This window comes from Coenobita brevimanus, chromosome 86, assembly GCF_032717465.1.
Source record: "Coenobita brevimanus isolate Jiangsu-jjx chromosome 86, ASM3271746v2, whole genome shotgun sequence".
In the NCBI taxonomy this organism is placed as follows: Eukaryota; Metazoa; Arthropoda; class Malacostraca; order Decapoda; family Coenobitidae; genus Coenobita; species Coenobita brevimanus.
The window spans coordinates 21,898,392-21,918,952 of NC_137039.1; the positions used below are offsets into that span (position 1 = coordinate 21,898,392).

General features: G+C 42.8%; 1 protein-coding gene across 1 annotated transcript; it reads left to right on the forward strand.

Moving 5' to 3' along the window:
• The first annotated feature begins 638 nt into the window (after positions 1-638).
• Positions 639-19,134, forward strand: LOC145410602 (TWiK family of potassium channels protein 7-like). Its single transcript, XM_080280717.1, has 8 exons — positions 639-747; positions 3,762-3,922; positions 6,721-6,868; positions 9,504-9,642; positions 11,827-11,953; positions 14,274-14,508; positions 16,058-16,179; positions 18,985-19,134. Exons 1-8 carry the CDS (start codon positions 639-641, stop codon positions 19,132-19,134), a joined length of 1,191 nt encoding a protein of 396 aa, XP_080136843.1.
• Positions 19,135-20,561: the final 1,427 nt, after the last annotated feature.

Genomic DNA, 20,561 nt, shown 5'->3' on the forward strand with positions numbered 1-20,561 from the left:
CATCCTGCATTCCTTCTGGAGTGCTGGCAACCTTTGATTACTATTTGAATTACGGTACATCTCTGGCAAAGCAAGGTAGGTATGGATATATCCAAGCCCTACAACCTTTTGGCTGCGGATGGTGCACTTGGGTACATCATTAATACTAGAAGGTTTTATTTTACTAAGACAAATACTTTAGGTTATCAAGGGCTTCAAAACCTATCACGAGTAACCATTTCTCTGGCACTGACATACCTAGCTTCTTTTAGGTAATATCAACTGACTTTGCTATATTGCAAAACCAAGTCCCAGCAGTCAACACTTTTTCTCAACTGAAGTAAATCGCTTGGCGGGTAGCCAGACTAAAAAAAAAAAAAAATACTGAGGGTGTGTCACCTAATGGGTTAATATCTACGCGGCTGTATCTATGTATCTCTATGTAAGTATGTATCTAAGTATGTATGTAGTATTTATGTATGCATGTATGCAGTATGTATGTATATATGTACCTATCTATCTACCTGTCTATATACCATATATATATATATATATATATATATATATATATATATATATATAAAATCGCCATTATTTCCCTAAAATCATTATCACCCTCCCCCCCTGCCACAGAGGCATTCCGGTCGCTGCAATCCAGGATGGCCCAGCACGCGCCAGCTGGCAGCGGCAACTGCTGTAAGACTATAGCCAGATTTCTCTTCTCACACGTGGGACTCTTTCTCTTGGTCACTATTTACGCTGTGGCAGGTAAGGGAAGTTATTAGGCACTCTCCATTCTGTGGAGTTCTTAATGATATTGTAGATATGATTTTTTTTTTTTTTTTTGGGGGGGGGATCTAGAAGGCTCGTATTCCAAGACCGCTCGAGATTGAGATATGAAATGTTCAGGAGTGATGAATCATGGTTGCAGGCTTTTCTTGGCACAAACGTTTTTTTTTCCTAGCACTAGCGCCGCACTAGCTACTTCTATGTCATTCTTTCATTTTTTGTTCTCCAGCACGGCAAAAGCTACAGAATCGATTGCTTTGCGAATGTTTCAGCATGTACGAGTAGTCGTCAATATACACTAGTGCACCTGGGTATTGATACTGAGATCCAATAAATACTTTTTTAGATATTAAGGAAAATCAAAATGGCCGCCTCATGCCTCAAGGAGCTAACTCGGGAAGTATTTGGCCGATTTTGACCAAACTCGGTGGAAATGTAGTGGGTCATGAGTGACATGATTTGCATAGTACGAATGACCTTGACCTTGATCTCAAGGTCATAGTTCAAAATCCGTAAAAAAATTTTCATGCTAAAAGTCCCTTAATATCAGGTCTACAATGATAATGAAAGTATTTTCATCTGGAATCTGGAGTTCTCTGAATACTGCTTCAGCAACTTCAGAATTCTAGTTATTTTTAACATTGCTATTATTTTGCCATTTTCATTATACTGCTCTTGCTTCTTCTTCCTTGTCTGTTTTTAGCCCAGCGTCCTCTTTCTTCTTCTACTACTTCTCAGTGGGTATTAGCACCAAAGAGGCGACATGTGAAGGCGTGTGGCAGGTAGGAGGACTAATAGGCCTCAAGGAATGGCCATGTATAATACGTCATTATGTGAGGACATCCCAAATACATCGCCCGCCATAACACAATGTAGTCTTCCCACCCTACCCCACCACCCACCACTGTCTTACCCTGTCCCGCCCACCCCACCCTCTCCTTTCCGTCCACTCCATCCATATTTTGCACTCCTACCACTGACTTCCACTTTACTAGCCTGTCTACAACAACCATCTTTACAACACACAGTTCCCCCGGTGTGTCCTACCGCCCACCAGTCTTAGCCCATCACGCCCACTTCAGTCCACCCACCCACCCATCTTTACTCATGATGTGGTGTATATCATAACAAATGACTTCATCGACTACCCGCCTACCTATAACGTCTATATTAACAAAATATGCTTCTTTCAGCGAGACCCACCACCCACCACCACCTCGGCCCAACCCACCCACTAGTCTTCATCCACCCTATCCATTCCACCCAGTCCTAAAGGACCTAAATCAAAACTTCTCAGAACAATCTTCCCTTTTGTGCAAGCAAGAAGGTACCAAAGGCCAGAGGTCCGCAAGATTGTTCCCTCAAAGAAAAATAAAAATTATAACAGACAGCCAAACTCAAGATCTATTCATTTCGAGATGCCTGGACACACTGCGTTTGAAGGACTGAAGGTCATAGCTGTGGGAAATACGGACAGTGGAAGACAGTGCTGATCTCTGGCACACGCCGCTACATGCATCACCTGAAACGGCCTGTATTGATCTGAATCGATATGACGGATTTAATAAAGCATAAAAGACCTGAAATGCGTGAACCATCATATTTCATAAATCACTGCACTGACAGGGATGATTTTCTGCACACGTGTTCACAGGAATAACCCGAATCAATCTTTACTGAACAATATCAAACTCAGGAACCTGAAGTGACTCGATGGGAACTAAGCTGACTGAAATATCCCTGAACTTATCTACTTTGGTACAAGGTCAAACGCACAGGACCACTACGATGACTGGGCACCTGTAGTTCCCAAGCATAGTGGTCAGCAGTGTCCAAGCATGGTGGTGAAGGACGCTGTAAAGAGTGGATTAGGAGGGGGCGAGGTGCGTCATCACCAATATATGGCGGTTTTCCAATATTATTATTACTTTTTTTTTTTTTTTTTACCGTACAGTACACCCAAACTACAGGTGTCCGCGTACCGTCTGGTTAGGCATTTAAAATGATTGTACGGCGCAGGTGTGGCATTCCCCAGGTGCATCTTCTTGTAGAACCATTTATCTATCTACCTGTCTATCAATGTGTTTATCTATCTATCTTTATGTATCTACCTACCTAACTATCCATTCACCCCTTCATCACAGGGACGTCATATTCATGCTATTACCCACACGATGACATGCACGTGAAGGGCAACTCAGCCGACTGGTGGAGGTGACAGAGAATTAACCCCATCACCACCACTGATTCTCCCTCACCCAAAAACAGGATCGCTTGATGCCACCCTGAATTAAAGAAGTAAGACGTCCTTGGGCTGAATGGATTAATAAGTCTGTCTGTCTACCAACGTACTCCATCCGTCTCACTATCTGCTCTTACTGTATCTACCTTTCTGTATAGCCTATCTCTGTTAATATATCTATCTTCCTATCTACCTACCTACCTTATTGATCCATTTACCTAGCAGTTCCATTTATCTACATAGCTGTCCTTATATAGATTAATATCAGTCTTCCTGAGTACCTACCTATTTTATATATTTACCTGTCTACCTTTTTTGTGTGTCCAACTCTGGGCATAAGCTTTACAGCCCGTTCCCAAGGGCCGTAGTCCTCCTACATACCATACACTTCCTTATGTCACCACTTCGGCGCTAACACCCACTGTCCATACTGAATACAAGCTAGGGCTGTATCAAGCAAGACTGGTGTATTGGTACTAGAAGGGATATTTTTACGTCGGCGGGTCTTATATCAGTAAATTCTGTTTTAATGAAATTCAGTTCCTTAAACTGTTCCCTGCCCCAGCCGGGATGCGAACCTGGGTCTATTAGAAATGCAGGCCACCTCCCTACTGATTTAGCCATCGCCCATACCTACATATTTACACTTCTATATGTCAATCCACAAATACAGTATATTTATCTGCATATCTACCAACCGATCCCCATAACTACTCTCTCACTCTCTCTCTCTCTCTCGTCTCATCCCCAGGTGCCTACATCTTCATTGAGCTGGAGAAGGATTATGAGGAAAGCAAACGTGCAGCCAAGAGACGCGTGACCAAAGACGTGAACGACTCCCTCAACTACATCATCGGCCTGCTGTGGTACAAGAACAATGAGGAGATGACCAAGAAGGACTATCACACCATGGCAAGAGAGAGAGAGAGAGAGAGAGAGAGAGAGAGAGAGAGAGAGAGAGAGAGAGAGAGATTAACTTCAGATAGGTAGGTTAACTTGGACACAGGTACCGTAAGCTAATCACCACCACACACCCAAATGGATCGATGGGGACACTCTTTTGCCATCCATCAAGTGCTTACACGTGTGGTGGTGGTGGTGGTGGTAGCAGGTGTTACCTGTCGTGAAATATCAAAGGTACGGTACTGCAATTTACATTCGTCAGCCAGGTGTTTTGGGAGGGGTTTGGAGGGAAGATGAGGGGAAGGGAAGGACGGGGAAGGAGAGGGGAAAAAGAAGACGAAGAGTGGGAAGGAGAGGGAAAAGGGGATGAGGAAGAGGGGGAAGGAGAGGGAAAGGCGAAAGGGGAATGAGAGGGAATAGGGATGGGTCAGTGAGAGCGAGAATGTAGGGGGGAGTGAGAGTGAGAGGGGAACGGAAAGTGAGAGGGGTAAAGGAAGGGGAACTGAGAAGGAGAGGAGAAGGGTTAATGAGAGGTGAAGGGGAGGGAGAGAGGGATGGAGGGGAGGAGAAAGTGGGGGAAGGGAGAAAATGAATGAGGGAGTAACAGATGAGAGGGGGGGATGAGGCAGGGAGAAGTACTGCACCGTAACACCTGTGGGCTACTTACGGAAGAAATAAATCCAGTGACGGTAAAAATTCTGGCCGTATGTCTTAGTTTATTCCTTTATTGCGTCTTGGGAAGGATCTTTTGGCGTGGAGGGGGTCATGAGGCTATTTCTTACGCCTTCAATTTATAAATAATATAAAGTGTCCTCCAAGCGGGATACAGCTGGTTAGAAGAAGAAGAATGATGATGATGAGGAGGAGGAGGAAGAGAAGGGTAATGATGATGATGATGATGATGATGATGAGGAGGAGGAGGAGGAGGAGGAGGATAAGAAGAAAAAAAAAATAAAGGCGTCACCGAATTCATGGGTTAAAATGGTCAAGGGAATACGAAGCATCTAATTTATGATAGACATTTTACAGAATGCTGAGAGCTAGTGGATTTATTTATTTATTTATTTATTTATTTATTTTTTGCCTGCATCCCTCTCACGGGGTGCAAATCATGACCAACACAGAGAGGCCAGGCACGGTTCATCTTCCTCGCTTACGTCAGAAATTTATCGTCAAGAAATTTGGAACTTATCGCCCATTCACAAACAGAATAAAAATAATAATCGTGATGGTTTCTACTCTTTTTAGTGTTCAGTGATTCTCTTGATCTTAAATAAATCGCCTGACTTTTAGCGGGGTCAACATCCAAAGCAGGTATTTCGCAGCCAAACGATTAAGTACACAGCCATTTACTTCCTCATTCAGGTGGCGCAGTTTACAGCCATCTACCACCAAACGATTCTAGTCAACAGGGCAAGGTCAACTCAAACTGTTTTAATCCGATCTGGGCTAAACTCGGTGGAAAAAAAAAAAAAAAATGAAGGAATTCGAGTTTGACAGCAATCGTGCGGGCCAAACTGGTGAGCGTGGGTGTTGCTCTCTCAGGCTGCCGCTTCTTGTTTAGTCTTCCTATCCCCAGACGGACTTAATTGAGGACAGGCTTCTCGTACAGTGGGGATTATAAATTCTCCGTCAACCCCTTCGTAGGAGAGACCTTTCCTAAACTGAACTAACTCTTCTGGAGGGAGCAAGAATGAAGTACAAAAGGCGTCAACGTACAGAACCTCTTGAACAAAATTATTTCTTTTCTTATTATTAATCTCCACACGATTTTACTTAAACTAAAAAATACATCTCGTGTTAAGAGTCCTAAGAATAGTAAAGCGTTCGGGATGACTGAAATGTAAAAAGACATCAATATTGAAAATTGGTTAAAGTACAAAGCCTGAACAGCGTCATGGTCGTGTACATGTGGCAACACAAGCCCCATCTTACGTAATCAAACCAAGCCAAACCTAACCACACCAAATTTAACCTAACGTAACCTAATCACTCTAGTCCTAACCTATCAACACAGAGCCACACAACCCGACCAAACTTAATGTAACCAAACCTAACCCAACTCAATCTAACCTACAGTAGTCTGGCCTGCCCTAACCGTACCAAGACTAGCACCATCTAAGATTAGTTTCTACATGACAAATGCCAATCAAATCAACATTCTATTAGCCTAACTTGATAAACCCTAATCTACTTTAACTCAGCCTAATCCACCCAAACCCAACTTGATTCAAACAATTATGCCAAACATAACCTTACCTAACCTATTAATATCTAAGGTGACACAAATCTGACTTAATCAAATCTAAACTAACCCAGCCTAATCAAATTCATCCTAACCCAACCTAACCTTTGCTAATCCAGCCTTACTTAGTTTAATCTGACCCACACAAATGACACTCAATCTAACCTAACCTGATCCAATTTAACCTAACCTAACCCAGCCTAACCTATCCTAATCCAGCCCAACCAAAAACATAGCAACCAACCCAATCCAACCAAGATTAAAATGACTCAAACGTCCTATCCTAACCTACCCTAACGACATCCAAAGCAACCCCACCTAAATACAACCCATCTTAACCCAATCCAACCTAACCTCACCTCACCTATTCCAGTTTAATCTGCCCCAGCCCAAATAACCTAACCCAACCCAACCCAGCCAAACAAAATCAAACATTCCTAGCCCTCCACTTGTAGCTTATACCCCTAGCTTAACCCCTACAACACGTAGGCATCAATATTATTCTGTTTTTGCTTCCCAAGGTGACTGAATTCAGGGTGTTAAAATTCACGTCTGTCCGCAGGTGATGAAGAATATAAAGGTGTTCCATGACTTCGTGGTGGATAAGGCCAGGAGTGACATCAAGTACGACGGCAACCTCAACACCTGGGACTACGACTGGACCTTCCCTAAGTCACTGCTCTTCACCGTCACCACTATGGCAGTCATTGGTAAGGCCGCGCACCAGTTCAGTCCAGTGTAACTCCTTTCAGTCCGGTGATGTAAATTCTGTTTTAGTCTTGACACCGCCAGTTTTCTTCGGCATATGAGTGACTTTCCGAGCTGGAGGAGGTAGATTATAGCCTGCATTTACCCCTTCAGTATGAGAGGCCTTTCTTAAGTTAGATATAAGTGTCTGCAAGTTGCAAGAATAAGCTGAAAAATACGTCATTACGGTGAATAAGTCAACTACGTCCGTATGTTCGCGCCTATTTCATTTTTTTCCCCTAATTCAGCTCATCAGCAATAAACAATATCTTTACCCAAGGTAGCCTCACTTAATCCACCCAACCTAAACTGATCTAATCTTACCTAATCCAGTTCTACCCTACCTATCCTAAACCCCCAAAATAATTTTTATCTCACCTTAGGAAAGGACTCTCGTAGTGAAGGGGTTAACAGCAATGTCCACTTACCTTTTCAGTACGATGAGACCTTGTTGTGGCTCAAGGTTCATTTGAAACGTGAACTCGGTGAACTCCCAGCCCAAGTTGCTCTTCTCTTGCACTCTACCATCCACCTTTCCGGGGATAGGGAAGTAGTGAAGGCACGTTTCTATAACTGGGCAGTTGAGTCACCCGGCAATCATGAAGGCACCCCTCTCCAGCACCCAGGACCTTTTTAAACCACTATACGACTAAAATGGGACTCGCAAAGATGTACCTGCGTGGGCTTGCGGGACTCTCTGCAGTTTGTTTTTTAAATTATATACACCTGTTGTGGCCACAGGTTCATCTCAAGCGTGAACCCAGTGGACTGCAGGCTGACGTTACCCTTATCCTGCAGTCCACCAGCCTTCTTTCGGAGGATAGGGATGGGGAGTGAGTTGAGAGACATTTGTATAACCGAGTAGTGAAGGTGCCACTAGAGTACGTTTCCAGCACCGTAGCAGATAGCATACAAGGCACTGTTAATTTCCTCAGAGGGACGCCTTTACGTGGTGGCACCGATATAACTGGGTGACTCGATTGCCTGGCTATATATACGTCCCTCTGTTCCCTCCCTATCCCTCAAAAGAAGGATGGTGGAATGCAGGAGGAGGACAGTTTCAGCCTGCAGTTCACTAGGATCAAGCTTCAGACAGACCTTGGGCTACATCTCCTAATACAATTCTCAAGCTCCTATGACGCACTCACCTGAATAAAGTCTTTGGCGTTAGCTGGTGTAAAACAATAACAGTCCTGATCAAGTGATGGTTATTGGTACCGGTATTAACATTCGCGGCCCCTGTGACTCACTCGTAAATTAACAAAATCTTCTGGCGTTGGTTAGAGTATAACAGAGTTGTCTCGATCATGAGAGGGTTAATGTGTACTTTGGAAAACAAATCGCCCGGAAAAGTTTACTAAGCAACTCCCTACAGTAATACCACTGGATTACAGCCATACAACACCACGGAGCTGCCTGTCATCCTGTGCCTTGGCGATTCACATAACGGGAAATACTGTAACGTTACGGAAATCGGACAATACATACTCTTAGCACTTTAATTTGACTCAGAATATTGTCCTTATGCAGCTTATTTCACGTACCTCAGTGGCAAAGTAAGACAATGCTGTGGCTCTACTTTCTTTCCACAGCGCTTCTTCATACCTTACTGTCATAATTGCAGGTCGGTAGCAATAATATTTTGTTCCATTAATCTTTTTTTCCCTAGTATCTAATCGCTTCACTCACATTACAATGAATCTATCATCATTTCACCGTGATATTATGTAGAGTTTTAGGGTAAATGAAAATAGTCATAGTACAATGATAATGCTTTAGAATTATGTTTGAAATAACTGGTTTCACAGTAATTTATTTTACCTATCACAAACATCCTATAGTTTCTTGGTGACGATGCTTTGCACAAACCCCCTGATAATCAATCTTATTATAATCGATTACATAATCATCACTAAAACCATTCACTCACTGCATATCTTGTCTTGCAGGCAAAATTTTGATCCGAGACTGCTCCATTTTTTTTTTTTTTTTTTTATTGGTGGCGGTGTCCTTAGCAAGTCGCTTTGCCAATCTCGTGCACACTGTTCGGAGCTGAAATGCCTTTCACAGACACGACTGTGATAGGAAACCTTGTCCCTCCGCCCACATAAATGTATCCACTTTAGTCTGGTGATTTTATCATTCGGCATGCGAAAAGATCTCAGAAAATGACCATCAAATGTTTTCCAGAACATCCAAACACACTGCACATACTGAAGAGTTCTATAACCTCATGAAGTGTATAAAATAAAGCAGGCAATGCGTCACGATGGGCTGCCAAAACCACACTGTTGTCCTGGCGGGGGGTGCCCTGCTGATGTCACGGGTCAAGGCCACCAATCATACACCACCAGAGCAAAACCTTCCTTATTTTGGTCCAGGGATGAGCACAGTGAGTCTCCACCTTGACCCACACTAGTCTCTCTCTCTCTCTCTCTCTCTCTCTCTCTCTCTCTCTCTCTCTCTCTCTTCTGCTGTGCTATCCTTTTCTCCTGCTCCTATGCACTATATTAGGATTAAGGCCGGACCACCTCGTAGGGACCGTAAGGTCTGTGTGGTCTGTGTATCTATGTAACTCTATGTAACTCTCTCCACCAGGGTATGGCCACATCGCACCCACGACCAAGACGGGCCGCATATTCTGCATCTTCTATGGCGTCATTGGCATTCCTCTCCTGATGGTGTTCCTTGCCAATATCGGAGACTTCTTGGCCGATTCCTTCACCTATGTGTACAGGTGTGTTTTCCATCATCATCATCATCATCGTCAATATCATCATCATCATCATCATCATCATCACCATCATCATCATCATCGTCAATATCATAAAGTTCATTCTCATCATTCCTCTTCCCATGGTGGTTGTAGACAGTAGTGGGTGAATTTCATCAAACAAGCTTGAGGGTGCGTGTCCTTCATTAGTCACTATAATCATCATCACCGTAATAATCACCTTTAATAAATTCGTTGTCATCACCATCATCATCTCAAGCCTTGTTCCCACCTGACAGAGGGGTGGGAAGGATCGCTAATCATCATCATCATCATCATCATCATCATCATCACTTCAACCTTAACTCCCACTCGAGAGAGAGATATAAGCCAACGACAATGAAGGACAGCACAATGTAAGAAAGCCATAAAACAGCATACTCAGTCAAAATAAGTCATGCTGCCATTCGATTAGGGACAAAAAAAAAAAAAAGCGTAACAACTCGACGTATGTGGTTCAGGTCCTGGGGTTAATGGGTGGTGTGGTGTGGCTGCCGTAAAATCAATGGGAGATAAAATAAAAAGTGAAGGGGTTAATGGATGCTGTCTCCAACCCCTCCATTACGCAAAGTTTCTCCTTAGCTAGATAAACGCGTCTCAGATTAATACACCTCTTCCTTACCAGTTTTACTTCTACTCGTGGCGTTCCAGTATTTTCTTGTATGTTTTTTAAATGCAGTTTGTGTCGATATCAGGGCACAAGCAATATATGTGTAAAATGGTATAAAATCATCACAAGAGGGGTGCCTGAATATCCCCTAACCTCAAGAGAATTTTTAGTCTTTCAAAAAAAAAAAAAAAAAAGGAAATCGTTACAACAGGATATTTACTGCTTTACACTGTCTCTTAGTCTGGGATTTATTTACCTCTTTTCTATCTATATTTCACTGACTCGGGCGACCTCCTAACCACCTACTTCGAGTAGCCTACGTTTCCACGTCCGACCTTATTTATAAATATATTTTCTTATTTTTTCAGCCTTGGAAATTCTATCAGACCTAGGCATATTTCCAACTGATATCATAAAACCTGGACATTTTTTATCTTAATATTAAAACATCTGGACATTTACCTGAGGAATACAAGACCTGAAAGTTTTTCTAGGAGTAGTACAAAACCCGACGTTAGGTGAAGGCGCCCGTCATTCACTTACTGGATGTAGCGCTGCCTTAAGGTGGCTGCACTGAGTGAGAAGCCCAATGGTTTCATGCAACCCATGAAACACTTTACTAAATTAGGTGGTAACCATATAACCAGACAGACCCTTGATGGTCTAATGGTTTAAAGCGCTCCGGCCGGATGGCGCCTGTAAAGGTATAACGCAAATCCGAGGGACATGTGGATCTTATTGCTCACATAATTCCTCTTAAGGATGAGGGAAGCTGGTCATCCTCCCCTTAAATAATGAAATTAATTAGCCTAATCCCAGACCTCAGTGTTACTGATGTGCAGGACGGATAGATACCCAGTGTTAAAAACAATCTCCGTTAGAAACAGTCCCTTCTAAATACAACTTGATAAGAAACAATCTCCACAGAATTAACAAAATCTTCCAAGGACTACAGTATGCCATACGTCACACAGCTATACTGTAATCAATTATGGAAATGTTTTCCTCAGTCTCCCTCTTCCACTGCCTGTGATCCCCATTCAGTTAAATGTGATGTGCCAAGGCATATAAAGTGAATAAATCTTTTAGCTTCTTTTGCTTGGAAAGGAATCTGAAGCTGGCGTGAGATGGAGGAATGCCAGACTGACAGCAGACAACAGTATAACACGGAGGCGATTTTATCCTGCCCCCCCCCCCCTCTCTCAGGTTAAGGCGTCTGGATATAGACAGACAGAAAGTAACAGTCAGACAGACAGACAGATAAACAGACAGACAGACAGACTGATAGGCAGATATAGAGACAAGTAGCTAGATAATAGACAGATGGATTGTCTTTGGAAGAGACAAATGTGCAGACTACAAGCTTTTGTTATGCTTCACACCCTTTATGTATATATATATATATAAAAGCTGCTAAGACAAACTATCACTTCGCAGCATAAAAATCTCATAACTGTATTGTTCATATATTAAATTTATATACGTTAATAACTCTCTCTCTCTCTCTCTCTCTCTCTCTCTCTCTCTCTCTCTCTCAGCCGTCTGTGTTGCCGCTGGTGCCGAATCCGCCGGAGGTTCTCCGAAATGAGGAAGGGACGCACCGTAGAGAAGAGAGAACTGTGGAAGGACGATGTTGGCAAGGAAAAATATCTGCCCACTGATAAGGTTAGTTCAGCATAGATTTGTCACCTTAACTTGGTAAGAGTTTCCTCCTTTTCCAATTGATATTACGTAGACTAAATGAAGAAAAAGACAGTGTTTCGGCTGTACATCCTCTCCCCCTTTATCATAGTTATAGTTCTTTCACTTTAACTTGGCCCCAGGCATGGAGTTATTATGTCCTTTTACTGCTTCGACCCTGTTCCATTTACTTATTTAATATTATTTATGTATTTATATATTGACGAACTGACACCCCTACATCTTGATACATTTTATAAGATGTATTTTAGTATCTTGTAAGTTTTAGGCCTTTGCTTCCCAGGACTTCCCACAGACAACAGAATGCGTTGGTGTTAGCCTGACTAAATCACCCAAGTGTGCTCTTATCCGCCAGAGTGCTAATCTCTTCAATCCCATGACTATTTTTTCTTACTTCTTGTGAGTTCCAGACGATTATATTTTTAGAGCATGCTTTTAGAATCCCATGGCGTTCCCTTCAGCTGAATTAAATCGTCTCGTGGTAGCAAGGATAAGTGAAAAATTGCGTTTGAGAAGTGAAGTGTTCATTATTGACTTAGTGTTAAATTAGGGGTTAGTGTGCTTCTTTAATTCGAACTAGGCGGGGATTTCTGTCCTTCTGCAGCTTAATTCCCCGTAGCTCTATGGCAAAATTAGAGAATATAATGGCTCTACATCCTGTTCAGAGCACTTGATCGTGACTAGCAACATATTCTGGTAATAATCTGTTGCCGCAGCTCAGCATTAAAGATGGAGAGAATACAGTTTTACACCTGAGTAATGTGCACAGCGTATAGCATTATTACTGAGGTCATTAGGACCAGTATCATTATCATCACACACACACACACACACACACACACACACACACATACACACACACACACCACACACACACACACACACACACATACACACACACACCACACACACACACACACACACACACACACACACACCTGTCAAAGGTTGATTAGGCAGGAAGAACACGAAACACAATAAGCTTTCGTATTCTCCTTCCCTGCGTAATGAAAAAAAAAAAAATGAGTAACATTACGGAGGAGACTTAACCCTTTGAAATCGGTGACGTAATTGTTTTATATAACTCTTGCTGCTTCCGAACAACTTTATTTATTGACTTATTTATTTACTGTATTTAGGAGAAGCCACCTGGTACTGAAGGGGTTAAAGAAGGCTGTACCTAACCTTTCGAGTTTGAGTGAAGTCGTCTGGAGGCAGGAGGAAGTTTAAATTTAGGTGAAGGAACTTACTAACGTTGTATCTGATATTATTTCTTTTTAATGTCACGTAAACTCAATAAAGTCGTTTGAGAGTGACAATAATGAAATAAAACTACGTCACGTCCCCTCACGTAAACGCACAACTGTTTTGGCGGGAAGAGCAAGCGACACGGGGCGATTTCCTGCTCTGCTTTCCTTGCCCTTCCTCTCCACAGGGCACACGTCTTTTTACAAGCTTCATTTTACTTCCAAGCGACTTTATTCAGCTTAGGAGAGACCGCTGATAATGAAGACGGCAAAAAAAGTCTACTGCATGTGCAACCCTTTCATCTAAAAATAAATAAAACTGTCGCATCCTAAATAAAATCGCTTGAAAATGGGGCATATAAAACAAGACTATAACGGCCATGACGGCGAAACTGAGCGATTGTTTTCTCAGGAAGACATGACAAATTCTACACTGTTTTCCTTGTCCTTTTTGCCAACACACTTAACTCCTCCACAATGATGATGTCTTTAATGTGTTTGTTATTACTGCTGCCAGAGTATTATACGTATACGAAGGCTTTTTCATTCTGAAGGTGTTTGTGAATTAATTAAACCACACTAGTTTGAAACGGGATTTCTAAGCCACGTCATATCGTCTGGTGCTGGATTAAAAAAACTATGAAAGATGTCACGGATTTGATAGGATTGGTCCAAGTAATAACAGGAAATTAATCTCAAGCCTATACCTGACTCCATCTTCCAAAGGCGACGGTGTCAACCTGAGTATACTGGTTTGTTTAGGCAGGAAAAACAAGATAAATGACCAAATTCTGCAGTCTCCTTTTCCTGCCTTTACTGTGAAATGAAAACTGAATAACAATAGGAATCGGTTTCAGATGTATACGTGACTTCCCCCTCCTCAGGTGATAGTGCCCATTACGGTAAACCTGTGAGTGATTTGTTTAAGCAGGAAAAGCAAGGTATATGGGCAAAGTTTCCTGTCTTTACTGTAAAACGAATACTCTGAATAACAATAGGAATCAATTTCAGATGTGTACCTACTTCTCCCTCCTCAGGTGATAGTGCCCATTACGGTAAATCTGAGTGTGATAGCCGTGTACCTGATGGCGGGCGGGGCGCTGTTTAACTGGTGGGAAGATTGGGACCAGCTCACGGCCGTCTACTTTGCCTTCATCACCCTCACCACCATCGGCTTTGGTGACCTAGTGCCTGGTAACTCCTTCCTTGGTGGCAACGAAGGCATCACGGCAACTTTGAAGATGTTGGTCACCGTCATTTACTGCCTTTTTGGTGAGTGAATGTGTGTGTGTGTGTGTGTGTGTGTGTGTGTGTGTGTGTGTGTGTGTGTGTGAGAGAGAGAGAGAGAGACAGACAGACAGACAGACAGACAGAGGAAAAAGAAAATATCGTTCGTTCAATACACCCAGCAACACACGCAGTACATTATTTATAGAGGGAAGACGAAAAAAAAGTATTACACTGTCTTCTTCTACACGTCCACTGATGCTTTCTCTCCCCACACCTGGCTTTCAGTGGGCCTATCTCTATTATTTAATCCGGTACACCTTTTTTTAACGCGACATATGAAGCGTAGATCTAATTTTCCCGTCTAAAGGCCGTCTGTGATCTTCCTATTTTCTTCCAAGCTCACAACTGGGCACCACAACACTCTCTTCCCCCTCATATATCTCAGTAGGTCCCTGTTTTTACGAAATATTGAGGTTACAGTTACAATTACATGATATTTGGTCGTATTCTGAGTGGCTTTGGATATTCCCTAACACCTCTTCCTTAGCGATTAATTCTGCACCTTACACCACAGTATTCTCTTGCATGTTAATTATGCAGACTGTACCGATATTAAAATTATAAAAATGGCATACAAAAGTAGACTATGTTACGGTGTTATATGCAAACTAAATCGCTGAGGAAGAGGTACTACGATACATTGTTACCTGTCACAGTGTACCTTATCTTCCTGAATACCTGGTAAGAAGCAATGACACCTGAGTAATTATCCTACCTGGCCCCAGCGATTTTATTCAGCTAAGGAGAGAGAAACCTTGTAGTGAATGGACCAGGTTTAGTGTGATTAACCCCTACAGTAGTGTGATTAACCCCTACAGTAGTGTGATTAACCCCTACAGTAGTGTGATTAACCCCTACAGTAGTGTGATTAACCCCTACAGTAGTGTGATTAACCCCTACAGTAGTGTGATTAACCCCTACAGTAGTGTGATTAACCCCTACAGTAGTGTGATTAACCCCTACAGTAGTATGATTAACCCCTACAGTAGTGTGATTAACCTCTACAGTAGTGTGATTAACCCCTACAGTAGTATGATTAACCCCTACAGTAGTGTGATTAACCCCTACAGTAGTATGATTAACCCCTACAGTAGTATGATTAACCCCTACAGTAGTATGATTAACCCCTACAGTAGTATGATTAACCCCTACAGTAGTATGATTAACCCCTACAGTAGTATGATTAACCCCTACAATAGTTCAACGGAGTACCAAGGAATGCAAACAGGAACAGATCTATTAAAGCCTTCCTCAGAAAACAAAATTATCTGGTTTAAATTTAAAAAAAAAAAAAAAGTCATGGACAGGTGGCAAATTTTCAAACTTTTCACAGGTATGGCGCTCCGTAGACAAAAAAAAATAATAATAATCTGAATGACTGTAAACTAAGAGAGAAAGAGAGAGAAAGAGAGAGAGAGAGAGAGAGAGAGAGAGAGAGAGAGAGAGAGAGAGAGAAAGAGAGAGAGAAAGAAAGAGAGAGAGAAAGAAAGAGAGAGAGAGAGAGGAAAATCTAGGTGATGTTTACGCACAGGTATGGCGCTGCTGTCCATGTGTATTAACCTGATGCAAGAGCAGCTGGTGACGAAGACCCGCTGGCTACTCACGGAACTGGGCATCGTGGAGGAGGAGATTGACCCCATGGAGAAGTATAAGGTGAGAGGCGGGAAGGATGAGGTGGGTGGGGGGTGAAAAGGAGGAGTATTAGGTGCATGGGAGAATTATGAAATGGAGGGAAGCGAAGAGGGAGAAGAATGGGGTGCCTAAAATGGGTGGCTTGGGTGGGGATGGGGATGTTAAGGCCAGTAGGGGAGGAAGCAGATTACTGGGGAATGTAGAAGAACGCTTGGGGAAGGAAAGCATGGAAGAGACAGATCGCGGCGAGAAATGTTGTGCACTGAGGGTAAAATAAATAATAATAATAATAATAATGATGATGATGATGATAATAATAATAATAATAATCTATCAATCTATAGCCCGACGCCCTAATCCCGCAAAGGGTGGCCGCAGACAAAACGCCTCCAAGTCACTGTCACCCACCATTTGACTACCCTCCCCCCAACTCACCCCCCCACTCCCTCATATACCTCTCAACTCCATCCCTCCACCTCATCCTCGGTCTACCCCTCCCTCTCCCTCCCTCCACCTCACCTACATACACCCTCTTAGTCAGTCTTTCGTTCTCCATTCTCTCCACATGTCCAAACCACCTCAGTGTATTTCTCCTAATCTTCTCAAGCACATCCACATCTACCCCACAACGTTCCTTCACTTCTTCATTCGTCAACCTGTCCCTCCACGTCACTCCACATGCTCCTCTCAAGTAACTCATTTCCACTGCTCTCACTCTTGACTTGTTCCCCTCTTGCAAGGTCCACGCCTCGCTTCCATACGTCAGGGTAGGGATCACAATACCATCATGCAGTGACTTCTTAACTTCCATACTCACTTCCCTATTTCTCATCACTGCTTTCAGTGTACCAACAACCTTCCTTCCCTGCTGTACCCTTTCACGTACTTCATCCCCTAAAGTTCCATCCTTACTTATCACACTACCCAAGTACTTGAATGCACTCACATTCTCCATATCCTCATCATCCAACCTCACTGCACACTCTGTGACTTCATTCCTCTCAAACACCATTACTTTACTTTTGTTTACATTGACTTTCAGCTTCCTCCTCCTACACACTGTCCCAAATTCATTCACCAAACCTTGCAACTCCCATTCATCTTCACTCAACAATACTGTATCATCAGCAAACAGCAACACCGGAAGCTTCCAAATCTCACCCTCATTCATTAGGGCCAGCCCCACATCCACTGCCCTACCTTGCACCTCCTTTACAACCCCATCCATATATATATTAAACAGCCATGGAGACATCACACACCCCTGTTTCAGTCCCACATTGAGATCAAAGAACTCACTCAGCTCACCATCCACTCGCACCGTAGCCCTAGCTCCCCCGTACATACTCTTCACAGCACTCAACAATTTCCCCTCCACTCCATATATTCTTAATACCTTCCACATACCTTGCCTATCTATTCTGTCATAAGCTTTCTCCAAGTCCATGAAGGCAGCATACACTTTCCTTCCCTTCTCTAGATATTTCTCCACTAAACATCTTAGAACAAATATCTGATCTACACACCCTTTTCCCTTCCTAAATCCCCCTTGTTCTTCTCCAACTAGCTCCTCTGTCATATGCCTAACCCTATCAATAATAATAATAATAATAATAATAATAATGGTAGTATTAGTAGTAGCAGCAGTAGTAGTAGCAGCAGTAGTAGTAGCAGCAGCAGCAGCAGCAGTAGTAGTAGCAGTAGTAGTAGTAATAGTAGTCATAATATTAATATAAATAATAACAATAATAATAATAATAATAATAATAAAAGGGGTCAGTGGGGGTGAAAACAGTGGTTGGGGGTGAAAAGGGGGGATGGGGTGGGTGAACAGGTGGGTGGATGAAACAGGTGGGTGGGTAAAATAGGTGGGTGGGTGAAATAGGTGGGTGGGTGAATAGGTGGGTGGATGAAACAGGTGGGTGGGTGAAATAGGTGGGTGGGTGAAATAGGTGGGTGGGTGAAACAGGTGGGTGGGTGAATAGGTGGGTGGGTGAAATAGGTGGGTGGGTGAACAGGTGGGTGGGTGAAATAGGTGGGTGGGTGAATAGGTGGGTGGGTGAAATAGGTGGGTGGGTGAATAGGTGGGTGGATGAAACAGGTGGGTGGGTGAAATAGGTGGGTGGGTGAAATAGGTGGGTGGGTGAAACAGGTGGGTGGATGAAACAGGTGGGTGGATGAAATAGGCGGGTGAATGAAACAGGTGGGTGAGTGAAACAGCAATGAAGTGATAAAATTAGGGTGGGCGAGGGTGAAAAAAGTGGGCGGGTGGGTGGAAAAGTGGCAGGGTGAATTAGGTGGGTGGATGAAAGACGTAGGTGGGTGAAAGAGTTTGGTGGAGGTGGAAAAAGGCGTGTGTGGTGCAGACAAATGTGGGAGGTGGAAGTATAGGGAAAGTATAAGGGAAGTATAAGGGAAAGTATGAGGAGAATATAAGGGAAGTATAAGGGAAGTATAAAGGAAGAGTAAGGGAAGTATAAGGCAGCTGGAGAGGTTTGTTTGCATCTCATTTTTCTTCATTAAAAAAATCCGCTTTAGTGTGAGAGAATCATTTTACACATCCATATTATTTTAAAAGGCAATTATGTATTTATTTCATCTTCCCGCAAATGACTACTACAGTGTTGGCTATTATCTTTATTCTCTCTCTCTCTCTCTCTCTCTCTCTCTCTCAGATGCTTGAATCCGGTGACGTACTTTTTCGTATCTGACAGGCATCCTAGAATATTACTTTGACTCTCTCTCTCTCTCTCTCTCTCTCTCTCTCAGCTTCCCCACAAAACCTCACATCCTGCCACTCTAAGCTGCTCCTCCTCTCGCCAACAGTACAAGAAGACCCAGCGCGGTACAGTAATGGAGACAGACCGGGACCACGACGGCAACAAGCGCCTGAGCCTAATGACGGTCAACGAAGGGGAGTCTACCAGCAAGCCGCCAAGGGTGCCCGTTATCAAGGAAGAGTTCGCTGATTGGTAGTGTGTGCTGGCAGGAAAGTGTGATGGGACCTGACAACATGCGGACGGCCAGACGACACAGACTCGTACGCAATGCACACACTGCTTGGCCACACACACACACACACACACACACACACACACCTAGACAACATAGATACTGCTAGACAATACAAACGCTGCCAGAACACACACACACACACACACACACACACACACACACACACACACACACCTGTCACTAAACAAAGTATATCCTTGCGAGAAGATGATTAATTATAAGGAATACTAGTGGATGTCTCTCCCACGCTGACTACTCTCATCTGGTGACAACAAGAAGGAAATATAAAAAGGTCATTATACACTACGAGAGAGAGAGAGAGAGAGAGAGAGAGAGGGGGGGAGGATAACAGTGTTTGCTATTAGCCTAATCCATGCTATAGCATTATACTCTACAGTTTTAGGAGTATAAGGAGGGAGGAAGGAGAGAAGAGAGTGATAATACAACAACACGTCACTCTTCTCTCTTGTCATGCTGGTAATTTCAATGCCAGACCAAGAATGAATCCATCCCCTCTACTAAACGCAAATACTACATTTAAAGCAAAAGGCCAGAAATGAGTCACAACTTGGGAACCGGTGGCCCGACTGAACTAGAAATTGTTTTATTCTTCAAGTTGAAACATTTTAACGGCACCTTGCTCAAACAAAAATTGCGCTACGTTGCGGCGTTTTTGCTGTTACAGTAACAAACAAACAAACATACAAAAGTCGGATCATTATGATATAGATATAAACATAATAAGGATTACTGGAGCCTGATACATAACCCCCAAACGAGAAGACTACACTAAAGGTGTACAGAGCTGACTGGCGGTTGTAAAACTAAAATATTAAAGATTATTTGATTGTTAAAAGATTAATTTCATTACACAAATTTGAAGGTGTGAATATTACTATTACCAGTACTTTATTTATCTTCATTATTAGTAATGTTTGTCTTCTTCAATATGCACTGAATACTATGACAGTTTTCAACATATCCTACTGCCAGTACTGTAACCCACAGTAACAGAATTTAATCAAAAAAAGGCTGGCATTATAAAAGAATAGGCAAGAAAATAAAAAAAAGGATGATGAAGAACAGAGAATTGTATCTGTGTGTGTGATTAAAAGTGTTTGTCTTTGTCAACTAACCCTTCACAGTGATAACAGTGGTAGTGGGGACTGTTATTGATGGTAATTGTTGTGACAGTAGCAGCAGATGACGGTAGTGATGACTGCTCTAGTGATGATAGCAGCAGTATAAGTTTTTACCGGACCTCCTAGGGGCCAGCCTAGAAGAGCCAATCTCACTGAGTTACTGACTCACTGATGGACCGATCTGAAATTAGCCTTTTGCAGTAACCCTAGAGCATCAAGGACAGTTACAGATGCCTTCCTGGAATC

What these genes read in the sequence shown, in the direction of transcription:
- LOC145410602 (XM_080280717.1), top strand. Translation starts at nt 639, where the DNA reads ATGGCCCAGCACGCGCCAGCTGGCAGCGGCAACTGCTGTAAGACTATA. An exon ending in AGAAGGACTATCACACCATG is followed by an intron (nt 3,923 to 6,720) that starts GCAAGAGAGAGA and finishes GTCTGTCCGCAG; the next exon opens with GTGATGAAGAATATAAAGGT. An exon ending in TCCTTCACCTATGTGTACAG is followed by an intron (nt 9,643 to 11,826) that starts GTGTGTTTTCCA and finishes TCTCTCTCTCAG; the next exon opens with CCGTCTGTGTTGCCGCTGGT.